Here is a 17368-nt window from a genome sequence, read left to right as displayed (position 1 = left end):
TAACCGTTTTGAAACTTCTGATCATTGCAATCAAAATTTTTATATTTTTTCATAAAAACATGAAAAAAACGATCCGGGACAAACTCCGGGCTTTTCATCCTTACATTTCTACGTCTGTCATGTTTATCAATTCGGAAACAATATTGAAATCTTATGGTCCCCGCGTAACGCGTAACGGGGGTAACCTTTCTAGTTAAAATTAAACTCAAATGCTTAAAAGATAATTAATTACCAAAATGGTTTCTAATCCAAGAATATTAAGTGTTGTCAATGAGGTTGAAGTCTTGTGTGTGACATAGATGAAATCATGAATAATTAGATTATCAATACTCCAAAAAAAATATATATGAAAATAATTGATTTACCAAAAGTCTAAATTAAAATATACAAAAAATTGATCGCTATTTAGCCTATAACAAATAATTTAATTAATATTTATAATTGGCAAAGTACTTTAAGGCCCATATTTAAGGCCCATGAGGGAAATGAACTGGGCTTATTTGACAGACAAACTACTACTCCGTCAAAGGGGTGGGATTGGGTGGTGGTGAGGTGTACCGAACTCTTGCGTACACGTGCATACCCTGCAATTCTTCTTTACACCTTTCACAATTGACATGGTCGTTTCCAGGACCTACGCCCTACGGGTTTCTTGTTCGAGAAGCTGTTTTCTGTCGTTGCGTCGTCGGCGTTTCAAATCAATCCACAGAAAAAAAGTGTATATCAAATTATCAATGCATACGGAAAAAAATATGTTTATAAGTGGCGATTGAGACGATCAATTTTGGATCATTTCTTCACGTACATACGCTAATTGTGCAAGAGAAGCTAGGGTTTTGGGGATTATTGTTGATAGGGGTTTTTTAGGTCTGTAAAATCGAGTGATTGCTGATGGTGGATGTGGATGGTAAAGAGAACGAGGGTGGTAATGGCGATGATAAGAAGAAGAAGAACCGTCTAAGGATGCGATGGGGAATTATCGGAGCTATGATCACAGTTTTAGTTGCCGTATCTCTCAATCCTTGGCGGAATTCTCTCAATCTATCTCTCCTCCATAAATCGTACCTCTGTTCTGAGGTAATCTCTCGTTCTCTTCATATGCATGCATGCATTGATGTATCTATATGATTACGCAGACAATTACAGAGAAATTCAATAGCTTATCGAAGTAGTTAGGTCGAGCTATAGCTTAGTTTTTTATATCCATTGTATCATGTGAATTTTCGCTCTTTTCATCACCAATGTGTGTGAAATGATGTATGTGGCTCTTCTATTCAAAATTTTGGTTAAAGTTTGAGCTAATTGAACTCTATGATGGAGTTAGAACCTGATATGCTTTGATCTCTTGTTAACATACTTTTGAAATTCCTACCATTGAAATGTGTTCAGAAATTTATCAGACCTATTTCATTATGTTACAACCTGTTTCATACTTTCATCTATCTCCTTTTCAATTTCCAATGATCATTTGTGTCCCAAATCCCATTCCAACTAATTTGGGATAAAAGCCTCATCGTTACATCTTGCAAACCATAGTTACTCCACAAGTTTAAGAACTTGAAACTAATTTGGTTTGTTTAATCTTTCAATTTTTGAACAGGATACCTGTAAATACACAGGCCTCATTGAGGACTGTTGTTGCGACTTTGAAAGTGTTGATGATATTAATGGCGCAGTTCTACATCCATTGTTACAAGAGCTTGTTACCACTCCCTTCTTCCGATACTTCAAGGTCTTTTTTTTTTTGACCTAAATTATGATTATAACTTTATAATCATGATCTATAATCTATAACTCTACATACATACATGTATCTCCAACAGGTTAAATTATGGTGTGATTGCCCTTTCTGGCCTGATGATGGAATGTGTAAAATGCGTGATTGCAATGTATGCGAGTGTCCAGAACATGAATTCCCAGAATCTTTTAAAACACCATCATTAAATGTTCTTCCAAAAGATGATCCTGTATGTCAAGAGGGAAAACCAGAAGCTACTGTGGATCGAACCCTAGATGACAAGTCATTTAAAGGCTGGGTAGAAGTCGATAATCCATGGACTCATGATGATGAAACTGATAATGGTAATAATAGTAATTATTTAACCTTAAGGATATTGGAGTTGACTTTTATTGACTTCTTTTTCAAAATTTACAGAAGAAATGACGTATGTGAATCTGCAATTAAATCCCGAACATCATACTGGATACACGGGTCCATCAGCTAGAAGAATATGGGTTGCTATATACTCGGAACATTGTCCAAGATGTAAGTTAATTAATTGTTGGGGAGGGCATTTCCGTCCTTTTACACAGACAAGAGATAAAAGTGTTTTTTTTTAATAACAGATGCATATGGGGAGATGTGCCCAGAGAAGAAAGTACTATACAAGCTAATATCGGGTCTTCACTCCTCAATTTCAATCCACATAGCTGCTGATTATCTTCTTGACATAAAAAATAATAAGGTAATTTACAAAACTTTATGTCAGATTTATTATGAAAAAAATTAATTAATTAATTAATTACAGCGGGGTCCAAATCTGAAATTGATGCGTGACCGAGTATTGAAACATCCTGATCGCGTGCAAAATCTTTACTTCACTTTTTTATTCATTCTTAGAGCTGTGACAAAAGTAAGCATTCCTTTTTAAACAAATTTTGAGATTCTTTTTTTTTTTTTTTTTTTGAAGAAAAATAAAAAATTAAATATGTGAGTTTTTGATGTTACAGGCAGGTGGTTATTTGAATGAGGCGGAGTATGATTCAGGGAACGATTTAGAGGATATGAAAGCGGGAGAATTGATAAGAAGATTGGTGCATAATCCCAAATTACAAGCTGCATGTGCACTTCCATTTGATGAAGCTGAACTATGGCAAGGTCAAGGTGGGCCCATGCTTAGGCAACAAATCCAAAATCAATTTCTAAACATCAGGTTTCATCTTTAATTAATTCTCTACATACATACATACATACATACATACAAAACATTTCATGTCAAATAATTATTACAGCATAGCTTATGTTAGAGGTTAATACTATTTGAAATAACTAATAAAGAGGTTATTAACTTATTACCATTGGGGCATATGACTTATTCTTTTTTTTTTTTTTTTTTTACATTTACCACTCCATATTTATTTTTTTTGTGTTTTGTACACGTGGCAGTGCATTGATGGACTGTGTGGGGTGTGAGAAGTGTCGGCTTTGGGGGAAACTTCAGGTTCTTGGTATTGGAACGGCGTTAAAGATTTTGTTTTCCGTTAATGATAAGGGAAACCCAGACCCATATGTAAGAATTTTATATTTTTATTTTTCGATTTTTCTCAAGAAATGTTTGATTTTTATCTATTTATTTGTTTTTATAGTTGCTGTTACAAAGAAATGAAGTGATTGCTCTAGTTAATTTACTAAATCGGCTATCGGAATCTCTTATGTTCGTTAATAAAATGGGGACTCCTGATAAAGAAATAATCAGCAAACCATGGGGATTGTCGTCAGTGGCTTATTGGTATTTTTTTTTTTTTTTTTTACTTTTTGTATTTTTTTTTTGGGTTTAATTGAAATGTTGTGAATTAACTGATTTGGTTTTTCAGGTGGCCAAAATCTAACCAACAATTGTCATTGTCAACAAACACCACTGACCCATTTTGATAATGAGACAAGATCAAAGTGATGATAAAAAATTAGAGCAAAATATTATAGTTTGAGCTTGAATTTCATTTCTTTGGTTATTTGGTATGTAACATCATTTCATCTAATGCTATTGTTTTTTAATTATGTTAGAAAAATTTTGTAATTCTTTTTTTGAAATCAATAAATATGAAAAATGAAATTGTAGTTATTCAATGGTTAGTGAAGTGAAACTTATTGAATTATGCCATTGAACAGGTTTTCTAGGGTTATTTGCAAAAACCAAAGATCAAGGAATAGAGTGTGTGTTTGTTCAATCTTTTTTTTTTTTGGAAGACTTTAAGAAGCATAAATGTATTCACTGCTAGCAAAGAATATGGTTTTCAACATTCATCGAGTTCATGTCAAAAGACCAATACAAAAACCACCAAAACATACATTTGATCTAACAACACGATTCACATCAAAATATTTTCTTTCTACAACTTCTTCCCCATCATCATCATCATCATCACCTCATAGATTTTGATCATTGAATTCTCAAGTTTGCCCCTCTTTACAAGCTTAACTTCTATTCTTATGTACATTGTAGTAGCATAAAGGTATAACACAAAACTAAATCAACTTTTTTTTTTCTGAGTCCTTGACATGGAGAGAGAAGTTGTTCATCATCATATGATTCGCACTAAAATCTTGGATAATCTTTCTTGTAGGGGATTTTTTTTTTCTTTTTTTTTTTTGTTATTGTGGAGTGGTTGGTTATATCTCGATTCCAGCTTCTTTAAAAGCAGCTGTCATTGTGGTTGATGCCTCTTCAAGTGTTCGCCTCTTTTGAATAGAATTAAAAGTCTCAATGTAATCACCTTCCTCCCATTCATTGAAATCATCAACTCCAATTCCACACTCTAGTCCCACATTCACCTGTACAAAAAAACCAAGAGTTTCACAAAATGTTTTTGGAAATAAAAGAATCATTAAATCCCAATTCCAACATAAACATTTATTAGATTATTAGATTATTAGATTATAAGAAGAGAAACATTTACCTCTTTAACATCCTCCTTGATTCGTCTCAAAGAATCAACAACACCAACATAAATAATCTTCCCTTTTCTCAAAACCCTAACCCCACAATCTTTTGTCACCTTCCCTTCAGTCACCATGCATCCAGCAATCCGCCCACTCCCGCTGCTAAACACCGCCCGCACCTCCGCCGCCCCAAGCGGCACTTGATCCTACAAAAACCAAATCATCAAACAACGACATCACAGGGAGGGTATAATGGTAATTTCACATGATTACTTTTTTTTTTTTTTTTTTTAAATACCTCAACGGTTTCTAGTAGGCCTTCCATTGCAGTTCTAACATCATCAATAAGATCATATATAACTTTGTAAAGACGAATCTCAACACCTTTTTGGTCTGCATAGCTTTTAACAGAACCCGGTGATTTGACATTGAACCCAAATATAATGGCTTTACTAGCAATCGCCAGGTCAACATCACTATTGCTGACATCACCCGTTGCTTGTAAAATGAACTTTAAAGTCACATTATCTTGTGGGAGCTTCTGTAGGGCTTGTTTCACAGCTTCAATTGATCCCTAATCATCATTAAAAACAGTTTGAAAAGGTTTTCTTTCATCACCTTATTTAAACAATAATGGATGCTTTTAACATTGAGTAAGAATAATAGTAATAGTAATAGTAAAAGTAATACCTGAAGATCGACTTTCATAACAATATTCAATTGATGCAAATCTAAACCAGAATTTTTGCCAGTTGTAACAGCAGAAGCAAAAGAAGAAAGAGTTATTCTTCCATCTCCAGCTTTTGCCAAAATTCGTTCATCTCTTAAAGAAATCGCACGTTCTTCTGCTCTTTCACGTGCAATATCAAGAGAATCCACAACCTCAAATTCATCACCAGCAAATGGGACATTGTTTAATCCAATCACCTAAAAAAAAGCATCCATCAAAAGTTTAATACTTTCTATAAATGGAAACGTTGTGATTCTTTACAATTTATAATACCTGTACGGGTATCGAAGGTCCAGCTTTATCAACTCGTTTTCCACCATCATCAAATAAAGCTCGAACCTGAAGAAAAAAAATATATATTTCCCCAAAAGGGTAAGTTGCTAAGCCATTGAAAGTTTGAAAAAATCAAAATTCAAGGTTAAAAATGTCATTTTTTATTTTTTACTTACCTTTCCAAAGGATTCACCACATACTACTACATCCCCTTTTTTTAGTGTTCCATTTTGAACTATAAAACTGGCTACAGGTCCTTTTGACTTGTCAAGACCTGCCTCGATTACTGTGCCCTTTGCATTTCTATCAGGATTAGCCTTCAATTCTTGCAGCTAATAAATCAAGAAAAAGAAAAGAGAATACAATTAAATACATAAATCAAGATAAATAAAGGTAATCCCTTGTTTTTTTCCATTAAAATACATAATAGTATATATAAAATATACTAAATTACAAAAAATTGGCCTTGTGCTTTCTGATTTTTACCATGTTTAGTAAAAAATCAAAGCTTTTTTCAGTGTTGGTCTTTATTTCAAGGTTCCAAGGATCAAAATCGTTATGAAACCTTGAAACAAGGACCAAAACTGTAAAAAAAAAATCAATTTTGGACTAAGTCGTTTTTTCATTACATGATAAGTTTTTACCTCTGCAACAAGCATAGTGGTTTCCAACAACTCATCAACATTGAACCCTGTGAGAGCACTAATCTGTAACAAAAACAGTTTTCTAAATAACCATAAGCATCGTGTAAAGGGTATTATAGTCAAAACACAAAAGAAAAAATTTCAGGATTTTTTGTCCCACCTGAACCATAGGAACATCACCACCCCAATCTTCTGGTTGTACACCATTTACAGAAAGCTCCTGCATCACTTGGATTACTCTGTCTGCAGCTTCCTCCTTCTCAATCTTATCAATCTAAAACATTAACAAAAAAAAAAAGTTTTAAGTTAAATTTTAGTCAAATCTTTGACTAATTAAATCATGATTCAATAAAAATACCTTGTTAATGGCAATAACTATTGGCACACCAGCTGCTTTCGCATGTGCAATTGCTTCAGCTGTTTGAGGGCGAATTCCATCATCAGCAGCCACTACAATTATAGCAATATCTGTAACCCTGGCCCCACGTGCTCTCATTGCACCAAATGCCTACAAAAATCAACACGTTTAAACAAAATTTGAAATAAAAAAAGAAAGATTTATTTGCATTCAACATTACCTCATGTCCAGGGGTATCAAGAAAAACACATGGTCTCACAGTGCCATCAATAGGCACTTCAACTTTATATGCTCCTATTCCTTGTGTGATTCCACCAGCTTCAGAAGCTGCCACCTGTCATAAAAATAGAAATCAAGAATTCAAGATCCAATCTTTATTTACATTTCATGTTATAAAGACTATCTTTTTCGTTCTTTAATCATAAAGATCCAATCTTTAATCACATTTCATGTTATAAAGATTATCTTTTTTCGTTCTTTAATCATAAAGAAAGAATCTTGATCAAATTGTACCTTGGTTTTTCGGATAAAATCCAAAAGGGTTGTCTGTCATATACAAAAAAAAAACAATATTAGCAAATCTTTTAAGGAAATTAAACAATTTAAAACATAACTATTACTTATTATTACCTTTCCATGATCAACATGACCCATGATTGTGAGAACAGGGGGTCTATCTTGTAAATGATCCAAATCTTCTTCATCAAAAATTTCTTTCTTTTTAGCTTGTTCTGATATTTTAATGGGACCCACATCAATAACTTCCACCTCATACTCCCTACAAACCATCTTCACCATTTCCTTATCAAGCTTCTGAACCCCATCAGGCTTAATACCCTTTGCATAAAGATGCCCTAAAATTTCACCTTCACTCACAGCTAAATTAAACGCCAGCTCATCAATCAGCATACCCTCTTCACTAACTTCCATGAGTTCTACTTTAACAGGTTCAGCTTCCCGAGCTGCCCGCATCCTAGCTGCTTTCCTACTAGCTTTACTCCATTTTCTTCCCTTTTTTGCCCCTGGAATTGAAACATCAAGATCATCATCATGATTCCTATTATCTTGAACCATACGCCTACGGGTCCCACCAGCTGCCCCACTTCTCTTTCTGTAATCTTCCTTGAATTTTGTGGGACCCGAGGGCTTTCCTGGCTTAGGAGGTGATAAAACTGCTTGTGCCATTAAAGGGTCAACTGGTGGTCTTTTGGATGCAAATTTATCGATCAAAATCGGTCCACTTCTTTCCTTTTGTTTTATACTAGGATCTTTTTCATCAGTACTAGGTTTTTCTTTTTCCTTTTCTTTTTCCAACATCCTTGGAGCAGCTCCTAAATCTTTCAAGATTGGTGGTCTTTTGACAGGTGGTGATGCTGTTAATGGTTTTGCTTGTAACTTTGGTTGGAATCTTTGAGGTGGCTTAGCAACTTGTTGACTTTCAGCTTCCCCTGTTGACTCCATTTTTGGGATTTCTGGAATCTTCTCAATCTTTTTTGCTTCTTTCACAACTTTTTCTACATTAGCAACTGGATTCCCTTTTCTCCATACACTCTTGAGAGTCTTGGACTTCCCAACAGCTGAGTTGACTCGGTTGGCATTAGGATTGGTGTTTGTTCTCAAAGGGATTGATGGCTTTTTATTTGGGATTTCTGAGTTCTTGCTTGTTTCTAATTTTTCAGCCTTTTCCAACACCTCTCCTAATGACTCAATCACCTTATTTCTCTCTTCTTCATTCAACTTCTCCCTACCAGAACCATTTGAAACTTGTGCTATTTTAGGCTCGGTTGGTTTCAAGATAGGCCTTGTAGGCTTAAGTAAGAGATCAGAAGCATCGTCTTGGCTGCTTTTGTTTGTCGCATTCAGTGAAAGTGAAGTCCCTTGATCAGCGATGTAATCAGTAGTCACAGAATATTTACAAATCGAAACATACCTCCACCTTTTTCCGACCAAAAGGTTATGAAAACTGCAAGAACTATTGGGGAAATAAACTCTCCTAATTGATAAACGGGTCCCTTCCAATTGACCCGGAGAACAAGTGCAGGTACTTCCTAAACCCACTAACGAAGCAAAAGAAGCCATGATTGCACTCTATATAGACCCCGGCATTACTTTCCTATCCTCAGAGACGATTTATCAAACACCTAGCCTGCAATGGCCTAATAACACCTTCACAGACTCTTACACGCGAAAATACACTCTCCTTATACTCGTGTCGCTACAATTTGAGCACCAAATAGAAATGGGTCGATTATAAAACCTAAAGAACAGGGTTTTGAGCTCAACCGATAGTACGAAACACCCAGAAATTAAAAAAGATAAGAAATTTCGGAACAAACTAAAACCCCACAAGAGGATATGAAATCGTTACCTCTGAAAATTCGGGGGTTTCCGTTCTTTGTGGGTGGATTGGATATAGTTTGCAGAGTCGTTACTGTGTATGTGGATTGTGGAGGGAAGAAGAAAGGGTATTGTGTAGTTAACCGTGTGGTTGTAGAGGAAAGGAGGAAGGGATGAAACCAAGGGTGTGTGTTGGCTCGGTGTTTGTGTATGTGTGGCTAATTCTATGCCTCTCATCAAATGATAACATTACATGTGTCTGATAAGGTTTCAGGATTTCCTTTGTTTTCATCCTACCAAAAATACAAGTTGAAATTTCTTTACCTCAAAATCAAATATCTTTGCACTCATACTTTAGAATAATATTTAAACGTTTTGACTATTACACCTTTTTAATTGAAATTTGATGTAATTTTTATATTATGCAGCGGGTTAAATGTATATTTATGTAATGATATTTTAAAATTTCTAAATTTATTCAACAGAATAGTTTTTATATGAAAGATAATTATAAGAATTGGTTAAAAATATATTTTTTTTGTATAAATTGATGAAGAATATTAATTGTTTTATATATAAGATAATTCAAACATGTCATGTCATGAGGTAATTGATTCACAATTGCATTATTTGTTAGCGTATGTGAGGGTTATATTTTGTATTCATCAATAGTTAGAGGTAGTTTATGTAATTGATCCTAAGTAGCTAGGTTAATACGAACAATATTGTATTTTCTTTGTTATGTTTTTCTCTTTAATCGAATTCAGAGGCATCGGCTGCGGTTTCTATGACATCTCCAAACTTCCTCTTCCCGATCTATTGATTCGTATACATGTTTACTAACGGGCATTTTCCCGGTCTATTGATTCGTATACATGTTTACTAACATGGTATCAGAGCTTTAGGTATGTTTCAACTAAACATTGTTCTATCAATTTCTTTTCTTCCTCGTGAATCGGTATTTACGGATACATTTTATCAAGCCCTAAACCCATCTTGAATGAAAACGAAATAGTTATTTTACTTACCTGAATCATTTTGTTAAATTAGACATAACTACACCGTCCCACTTACATACCACCCAATTAAATTAGCCACAATTCCATTTCAACCTATTTCATTAAAAACCTGTTATGTTAAAACTCAAACTCAATCACCAACTCACTATCATTTTATTTACTCTAGATCACCTCATTCACTACCGCAACACCTTATTTCGAATCGTTTCATAATTTAAGGTCGTGAACCGATGACCAATTATCATAAGGTTTTGGGCCTTAGGGAAAGAGAGGTTTATACCCATTTGGTTGTGGATAATGTAGGTTGTGGGTATCGAGAGTTCGGTTTGTGCTTTGGAGCCCTAAGGTATAATGGTAAAAGTGATGGCATGGACCTTTCATGAATTAAGGATTTTAGTTCGAGGTGTTTTAAGTCAAAAGAGAGTTGGGATGTAAGGTTCCTCATTACCTTTCCGTAGATATAAATATCATCGAAAAGAGAGTTGGGATGCAAAAGTTATGGCCATCAGAAGATAAAGTGGTAAGGGGCTAGTTGAGTACGTTGTGTATACAAGTAATGTACGTTGGGCGTACGTGGCTGGAGTAATCACGAAGGCTCCTTCACATACGTTGGGCGTACCAGATGTACGTTGGACATACGCAACTCAGTCTCAAACCCTAATTTAGGGTCTTGGACCCTATTTAAAGGCCTTAACTCATTCTCAAACCCTTTTATCTTTAGCCTTCATCCTATTAACCCTAAGTTCGAAAACCTGGCCTCTCTTGTGTGAATTTCACGTCTTGGTGTGAGTTTTGGTGTGCTTTAGAAAAGAAGGAGATCCTGTATAAAGCATTACTTGGCTTGGAGCTTGTGGATCCAAGCTCTAATCATTTTCATCAACTTCCACGAGGTATAAAGCTTCTAACTTGATGACTCTATGTGTTAAATGTAGTATAGGGCTTGTTTTGGGTTTATTATGGTCCCCATCATTGCGAGCATGAGCTACTCCAGGAGCTTGGAATGCTAGATCTTAGCATTTCTAAGGTTTTTAGTGCATAAAAATGTAACCTTGATGGTTTTTGATGAATCATGCTTAATTTGGCGTTCATATTATGGGTTTAGATGGATAAAAATGGGTTTCGGGTCCCATTAAGACATGCTAAGGAGTAAAGTTGGAAACTTTATGGATTAAGACCGTATTTAGAGGTTAGATATGAGTTTGGATGTTTAGGCCTTAAGCATTAGCCTTCATCCATTGCTTGATCCTTGATCTTTTTGGAGGATTTATTGGTTTGAAGAAGAAGAGAAAAAGAAGAAGAAGGTGATCTTTTGGTGAGGCTTGCAAGGAATCATCATCATCATCACCTCACATTGTTTCTGGACCCTTGTAAGTGTCAAAGCTTCCACCTTTATTGTTGTTTTTGGACTGATCTAAGTTTTGTCCTATTTTTATCCTTGATTGAGCAAGTTTGAATGAATGGAAACCATAAAGTTGGCAACTTTATGGGTTATAAGGATCTTTAGAGTGTCATGAAGTTCAGATCTAGTGAATGGTTGAGTTTTGGATCCTTGCATGAAAGTTTGATGACCTTTTTCCACATTTTTTATCCAACTGAGATCTAAACATGTATTATACATACTTGTCCATAAAGAATCGACTTTTAAGAGTATTTTAGAGTTATAAGACCTTCTGGAAAGTTATAGCAAGAGGCTTAATGGAATAAGGACTTAAATCTTTGGATTTTGGCTTCAGCCTGTGCTCACGACATGAGACATGAGGTTTCACGACGTGATATTAGAAGACCCCCCCCCCCCCCCCCCGTTTTCTGCTGATTTATTTAGGGCTCATGACGTAACGGAAAGCTGCTCGCATCGTGAGGTCAGCTCAGATGGTTTTCCTTGACTAAGTAGCTGGTTTGGGTCGAGGCCAGTGGAATCAGATCGAGTGGATTCTCATGACGTGACCAAGAGATGATCACGATGTAAGGCTGAATAGTTGACATTATGGGTCGTTGACTTTGACTTTGACCATTGAATTTTGACATGGGTTGACTTTTGGTCATGCTGGGCGATTTTAATGTGTAGTCTAAGGTTGAACCTCATACGTTGTGATAGGAGTGTTGTAGCAACGATTGCAAGGATTTGATTTGTGGTTTACCTGATACGTGAGACAAGTGAGTTTCTCCTCAATGTACTCGTGGGTCCAAGGCACCAATATCGGCCCACTAGGTTATGTATCCTAGTATATAGGATGATGTTATGATGATTATATGTAAGATTAGTATATCTGTATGATTACATGTACTTGATAGTTATATGCTTATTTGTTATATATGTCGACATAATGTGGGTGAGTTGAGGTTGTATTGCTTTGTGTTGAACAAACCCGGGTAATCCAATCGGGTGATTGTGGGCCAGTGGCAATCTAATCGGGAGATTGTGGGCCATAGTGGCGATCCAATCGGGAGATTATGGGCCAGGGTAATTTAGTCGGGAGACTGTGGACCCAACATATTGATGGATTTTGAGCACTACAACAATCTTATGGTGTACATGCAACCCTAATGCTTTGGATATAGGTTTTTCGCAAATTATACATGCAATACTAATCATCCAAAGCATGAACCCTAATTAGCAAACAATTTTCGAGATTTTCAACATGAAACAAGATTAGAAGAATACCTTTTCATTGTAGCTTGTAGATCTTGACCTTCAAGAGCTTAGTACCTCAATTGTTGCACCTCTAGTGAGTCACAAACACCAAGTAGCAATGGAGGATTATGGGAGAAAGGTGAGAGGCTCCTAAATCCGGCTAGGGTATTCTCTTGGAAGCAAGTGGCCGAAATTAGGAGTCCTAGGGGGTTCCTTATATAGCTAAGCTACTAGGGTTTCTGACTGGAACTCTAATTATCTACTTAGGCCTTAAGCAATCCATTAGATCCTTCCAGAATCCCCCTCAGGACGAATTCTATGTGGGTTACATATATAATTTCGTCCATCCCTTCTTAGGGATCCACAAGCCCAACTTTGTAACTATTAGATAACTGCAATATCAGTCCCCTTAATTCAATTAGTCTCTTTTGATCATCAAATTAGTTCCAAATTAATTTATGATCAATACTAATTAAATAATATGATTTCTCAATTAATATAATATTCTTATAATATATTAATAAATCACAATTAACCTCTTTCTCCATAATTCATCCTATCAAATTGCTATGGTGAAGGCAACCCAAAATGACCATGCTACTATCGGATCAAGTACATACCAATTATAGTTATGGGCTTAGACACCTAATCCAACAGTCTCCCACTTGGATAAGTCTAATAACTATAACTACAAGTATGACTTCAAAATCCGATTAGCAATCGTAGCTCTCAAAAGCCGTTGTCGAACTCTAACCTAGTCAATAACATGTCCTTTAGATAAGGGATCATGTAGTCCTCCGTTCTCAAGATAGCGTGTGAAAAAAGACATGGAATAAATTCATGCTCATTTTATAATAATTTGTTTCTTGATTTCTGATTTGTTTGACATAGAACTTGATTGAACACATCAATTCAGTCCTAACCGGGCCCGTCACATAAGTCAACACAAAATCATCGAGGGTCCCAAGATATCGCTTTTAATCCTCTTAGGATAAAAGGAATAGATAAACATTGACTTATATGCTTGTACTATTTACTTATTAAATCGTACACAACAATACGTTTTATAACATCAAGTTACTGATGCGTTTACGCACTATCAATGCACAACCAACATGTAAACAACAACTCATATATCTCGGTTTAAAGACTATACGATATTATCGTCTCACAATCACTCGTGATAAATTCCATGAAGTGATTCATATGAGCGTAGATTTAATCCAATACTCAAATCTTATTTCAAGAGTACTCATGAACGTTGCAACAAACTTTTGCTATGTCTAAACGCTTAGACAATCTACAAACCAGTTCATGACAGTCTAACTTCATAGCCTACTTCCAAGGTATGATCAACTATTGATAATTCGAATAATCCTATTATTCTGGAAGTCAAAACATGTAAAACTTCATAGCCTACAGAGATTTCACTCATATCACTATCCTCATCAAATTCATATGCATTTTCAACATTGATTTTATTATCTGAACTCAATTTGGTATTCAATGAGTCGAATCTTTGTATAGTATCAGATTTTATTTGCTTTTTGTCATTTTCATCCAAAAGTTGTTTTAACATATTTTTATGGTCTTTGGACTTAATGTATGATTCAATTCTTTCCAGTACAACCCTGTAAGCATCAGAAGTCTCTTCATATGAAACTATGGATTCGCATTTATAACAATTGGCGTCAATTTCATCTTCCTTTTGTTTAAGAAATGGTAAGATCATCTTGTGAATTTTCTCACCAATCTCACAATCAAGGTGCAACTGAGTAATGTTAAAGTAAAACCTTTTAACAATCAAACAAAAATGTTACGTTTGTAACATCCCAAAAATCAAGACCAAAAATTTCTTTTAAAAACATTACTATTCCATAGCATTAAGTCATTCAAACATACAAAAAGGGGCTATATGAAAAATTAGAGTATCTTTTCCAAAACACTTATTCATTTTATCAGAGTAAACATCCTAGACTAAACTTCTTGGTGTGTGTCATGCGATCATCCCGAGCTCTTCATTATGCTATCGGAAATACCTGAAACCATAACTGAAAACCGTAAGCACGAAGCTTAGTGAGTTCCCCAACCTACCACATACAATACATATCTACTTATCCAAACATGCCATATACAACTGTGAGCACATAATCACAAATTGGGCCCCCACCCGCTGCATTGGGCCTCGCCCGCCATCGAACCCTGTTCGTCATTAGGCCCTGCCTGGCATCAGGTCACACCTGGCATCGAGCCCCATCCGGTATACAGATTCGTTTCCATTAGGCCGCGCCTGACTTTGAGCCTCGCCCGCCATACACATACATACGATTAAACAACATACTAAAACATACATAAACATGCCCTAACCATACCCTGCTCTCAGGCCTCGCCTAACTTGGGCCTCACCCCTGGTCTGCTACTGAAGTAGTAGAGCCCCGTTCACACTCCTACTAGTAGTGAGATACGGGCCCTCGCCCACACTCACATCCTTCCTATCATGGGCCTCCCCCCCCCCCCCCGATCTGCTAATATCGAGATATGGAACCCCATCCATACTCAGCTAGTGATGAGATACGAGACCTTGCCCACACTAACCTCCTTACCAGGCACATACAAGTATCACAAAGACAACAAGTATAATCTAACGCACTACATAAGAATCTTCCTCGGGAATTCCCTGGCATCGGACCCCCGGACCGGAAGCATACTATTATCTAACATATTTCGGCTTACCCCGACATCGGACCCTCGGTCCGGATCCTATCATACCGAAACATGCAAGAATCACAAAGACCTCTAGCATCCTAACATTCCTCGGGCCTCGCCCGGCATCAGGTCGTAACCCGGAACATATATCAATAAGTTCCTAGGGCTAACCCCCGGTCTTCCTTCTATACATAAGCATAAACATGAACATGAACATAATGGGCCAACATTGTGGCCGTAGACCCATGCACACAGTGAGGAGACTCACCTGTACTATTGAATTCTGCTGATAACCCTCTGGTTGCTATCCGACAACTCCCCGAACTGCTGCTCCTCTAGCTCCCCAAGCTACCAATTCCAATAACAACACTTAGCCTAACTTTCCTCAAGAAGCTAACTAAGTCAACTCTGTTCATGGTCCTTCTCAAGGTCAAAGTCAACGGTCAGAGTCAACTTCAAGTTGACTCAACTCGCCGAGTTGTTCTACCAATTCGTCGAGGCCATGCTCCTCAAATCCCAAAACAACCTCGACTCTACTCATCGAGTCTAGCAACAACTTGACGGGTTCTCCTTCAACTAACATTCGGGACCATCTTCAACCGACTCGCCGAGTTATAGAACAACTCGTCGAGTCCATCTTCATAAGCTAAGGAGATTTCCTTGGACTCGCCGAGTTCCTCCTTGAACTCGTCGAGTACCATGATCCTCATGCCCTTTTGTAATGCCCGTGTTTCTGAGCTTGCCATTTTTAGCAATGAAATAGTCTAGGTTAATCTTTGTAACCTCAATTTGAAATAATAAAAATGTATTATTTGTGAATTTGTGAATTATGTGAGTTATGTGTTTATTTGCTTAATTATGTGATATAATTAAATTAAGAATAAAATAAGTGTCAAAATTAAAATATTAGATATGCCCGATATCTTTGCATAAAGTTGTAGTGGTTGAAACAAGGATTCCGGAGATATAAGGAATGCCAAAATCCAAGTTATAACGAAGAAGTTATGACCTGTCGAAGTTTCGCGACAGAACCGGCACGACGCCGAGTGACGTAAAATATGAATTTAAGATAGAGCGATATTTAGCCTTAGCGATCTAAACGAAAGTCGTAGATTTCGTTAAACCGAGAGCGTGCATAAAAGGAACGCCCAAATCTGACTTCGTGCGAAGAAGTTATGATTTTCTGAAGTTTCGACGTGACAGTATGCAACCCGAATACTCGATTTGAGATCGAGCGGTTTTTAGCCGAAACAATCTAAATGAAAATCGAAGATCTCGTTATTAGTAGCGAAGCGATGAAAAGATAGGCGAGAACGGACGTCGGACGAAGAAGTTATGATTTTATAACGAAGTTTTCCTGTCCCTTCTAAAAATAATTAATAAAAATAAAAGTCAAAATGAGCTGACGGAGTCTAAACGAAAGTTGTAGAGCGTAGTCTCGCCTTCGCGTGGATATAAAGAACGTCAAAAACGGAGTTCGTATGAAGGAGATATGAATTTTTGAAGTTTAATAAATATTTAATATTTATTTTTAATTAACCTCTGATATTATCCGAAGAGGGGTTAGCTGGTCTATCCGAAGTACGCACCGCGTACTGCTGTACGCCCCGCGTACAGCGAAGGGCACTCGAGTACTCCGGAGTTGTATGCAATGACGTATGAGGGCCGATGACGTAAGCGCTGACGACCACCGAGGCGTACGCCCCGCGTACGTGCGAGGGTTCAACACTATAAAAGGGGATCCGAAGGCAACTCTTTTTTCATTTACAATTTCTTCCTTCTCTCTAGTCCTTTGCCTCGTTTTGCGTGCCATTTGTACCCCGAATCCCCGGTATTATTCCCGAGCCCCGAAGCGAGATTCGAAGCCCCGAGAATCCCGAAGAGCGTTATTCCCGAGCCGAAGCCCTGCCCGCGAGGAGCCCGGTTTTTGTGAAGATCTTCCAGATCTACGGAGAGACGTTGCTTCTATAAGCCGTAGTGCTGTCGGATCATCTTCTGATCAAGTGAGT

General features: G+C 36.8%; 2 protein-coding genes across 2 annotated transcripts; one reads left to right on the top strand and one right to left on the bottom strand.

Annotated features, from left to right (window-relative positions):
- The first annotated feature begins 635 nt into the window (after positions 1–635).
- Positions 636–4536, top strand: LOC145061106 (endoplasmic reticulum oxidoreductin-1-like). Its single transcript, XM_079008484.1, has 10 exons — positions 636–1077; positions 1601–1732; positions 1824–2082; positions 2156–2266; positions 2347–2465; positions 2529–2633; positions 2731–2933; positions 3167–3290; positions 3367–3509; positions 3595–4536. Exons 1-10 carry the CDS (start codon positions 892–894, stop codon positions 3650–3652), a joined length of 1440 nt encoding a protein of 479 aa, XP_078864610.1. The 5' UTR covers positions 636–891; the 3' UTR covers positions 3653–4536.
- On the bottom strand, positions 3970–9205 carry FUG1 (Translation initiation factor 2, small GTP-binding protein). Its single transcript, XM_079008483.1, has 12 exons — positions 7296–9205; positions 7179–7211; positions 6886–6999; positions 6666–6815; positions 6468–6581; positions 6308–6370; positions 5840–5995; positions 5664–5729; positions 5351–5587; positions 4959–5234; positions 4678–4866; positions 3970–4552 (listed from the first exon to the last, which is right to left on the bottom strand). The coding sequence occupies exons 1-12, from the start codon at positions 8742–8744 to the stop codon at positions 4391–4393; spliced, it is 3009 nt and encodes a 1002-aa protein (XP_078864609.1). The 5' UTR covers positions 8745–9205; the 3' UTR covers positions 3970–4390.
- Positions 9206–17368: the final 8163 nt, after the last annotated feature.

This window comes from Lactuca serriola, chromosome 7, assembly GCF_051521515.1.
Source record: "Lactuca serriola cultivar US96UC23 chromosome 7, Lser_US96UC23_V15, whole genome shotgun sequence".
In the NCBI taxonomy this organism is placed as follows: Eukaryota; Viridiplantae; Streptophyta; class Magnoliopsida; order Asterales; family Asteraceae; genus Lactuca; species Lactuca serriola.
This window is presented reverse-complemented; position numbering and strand designations above follow the sequence as displayed.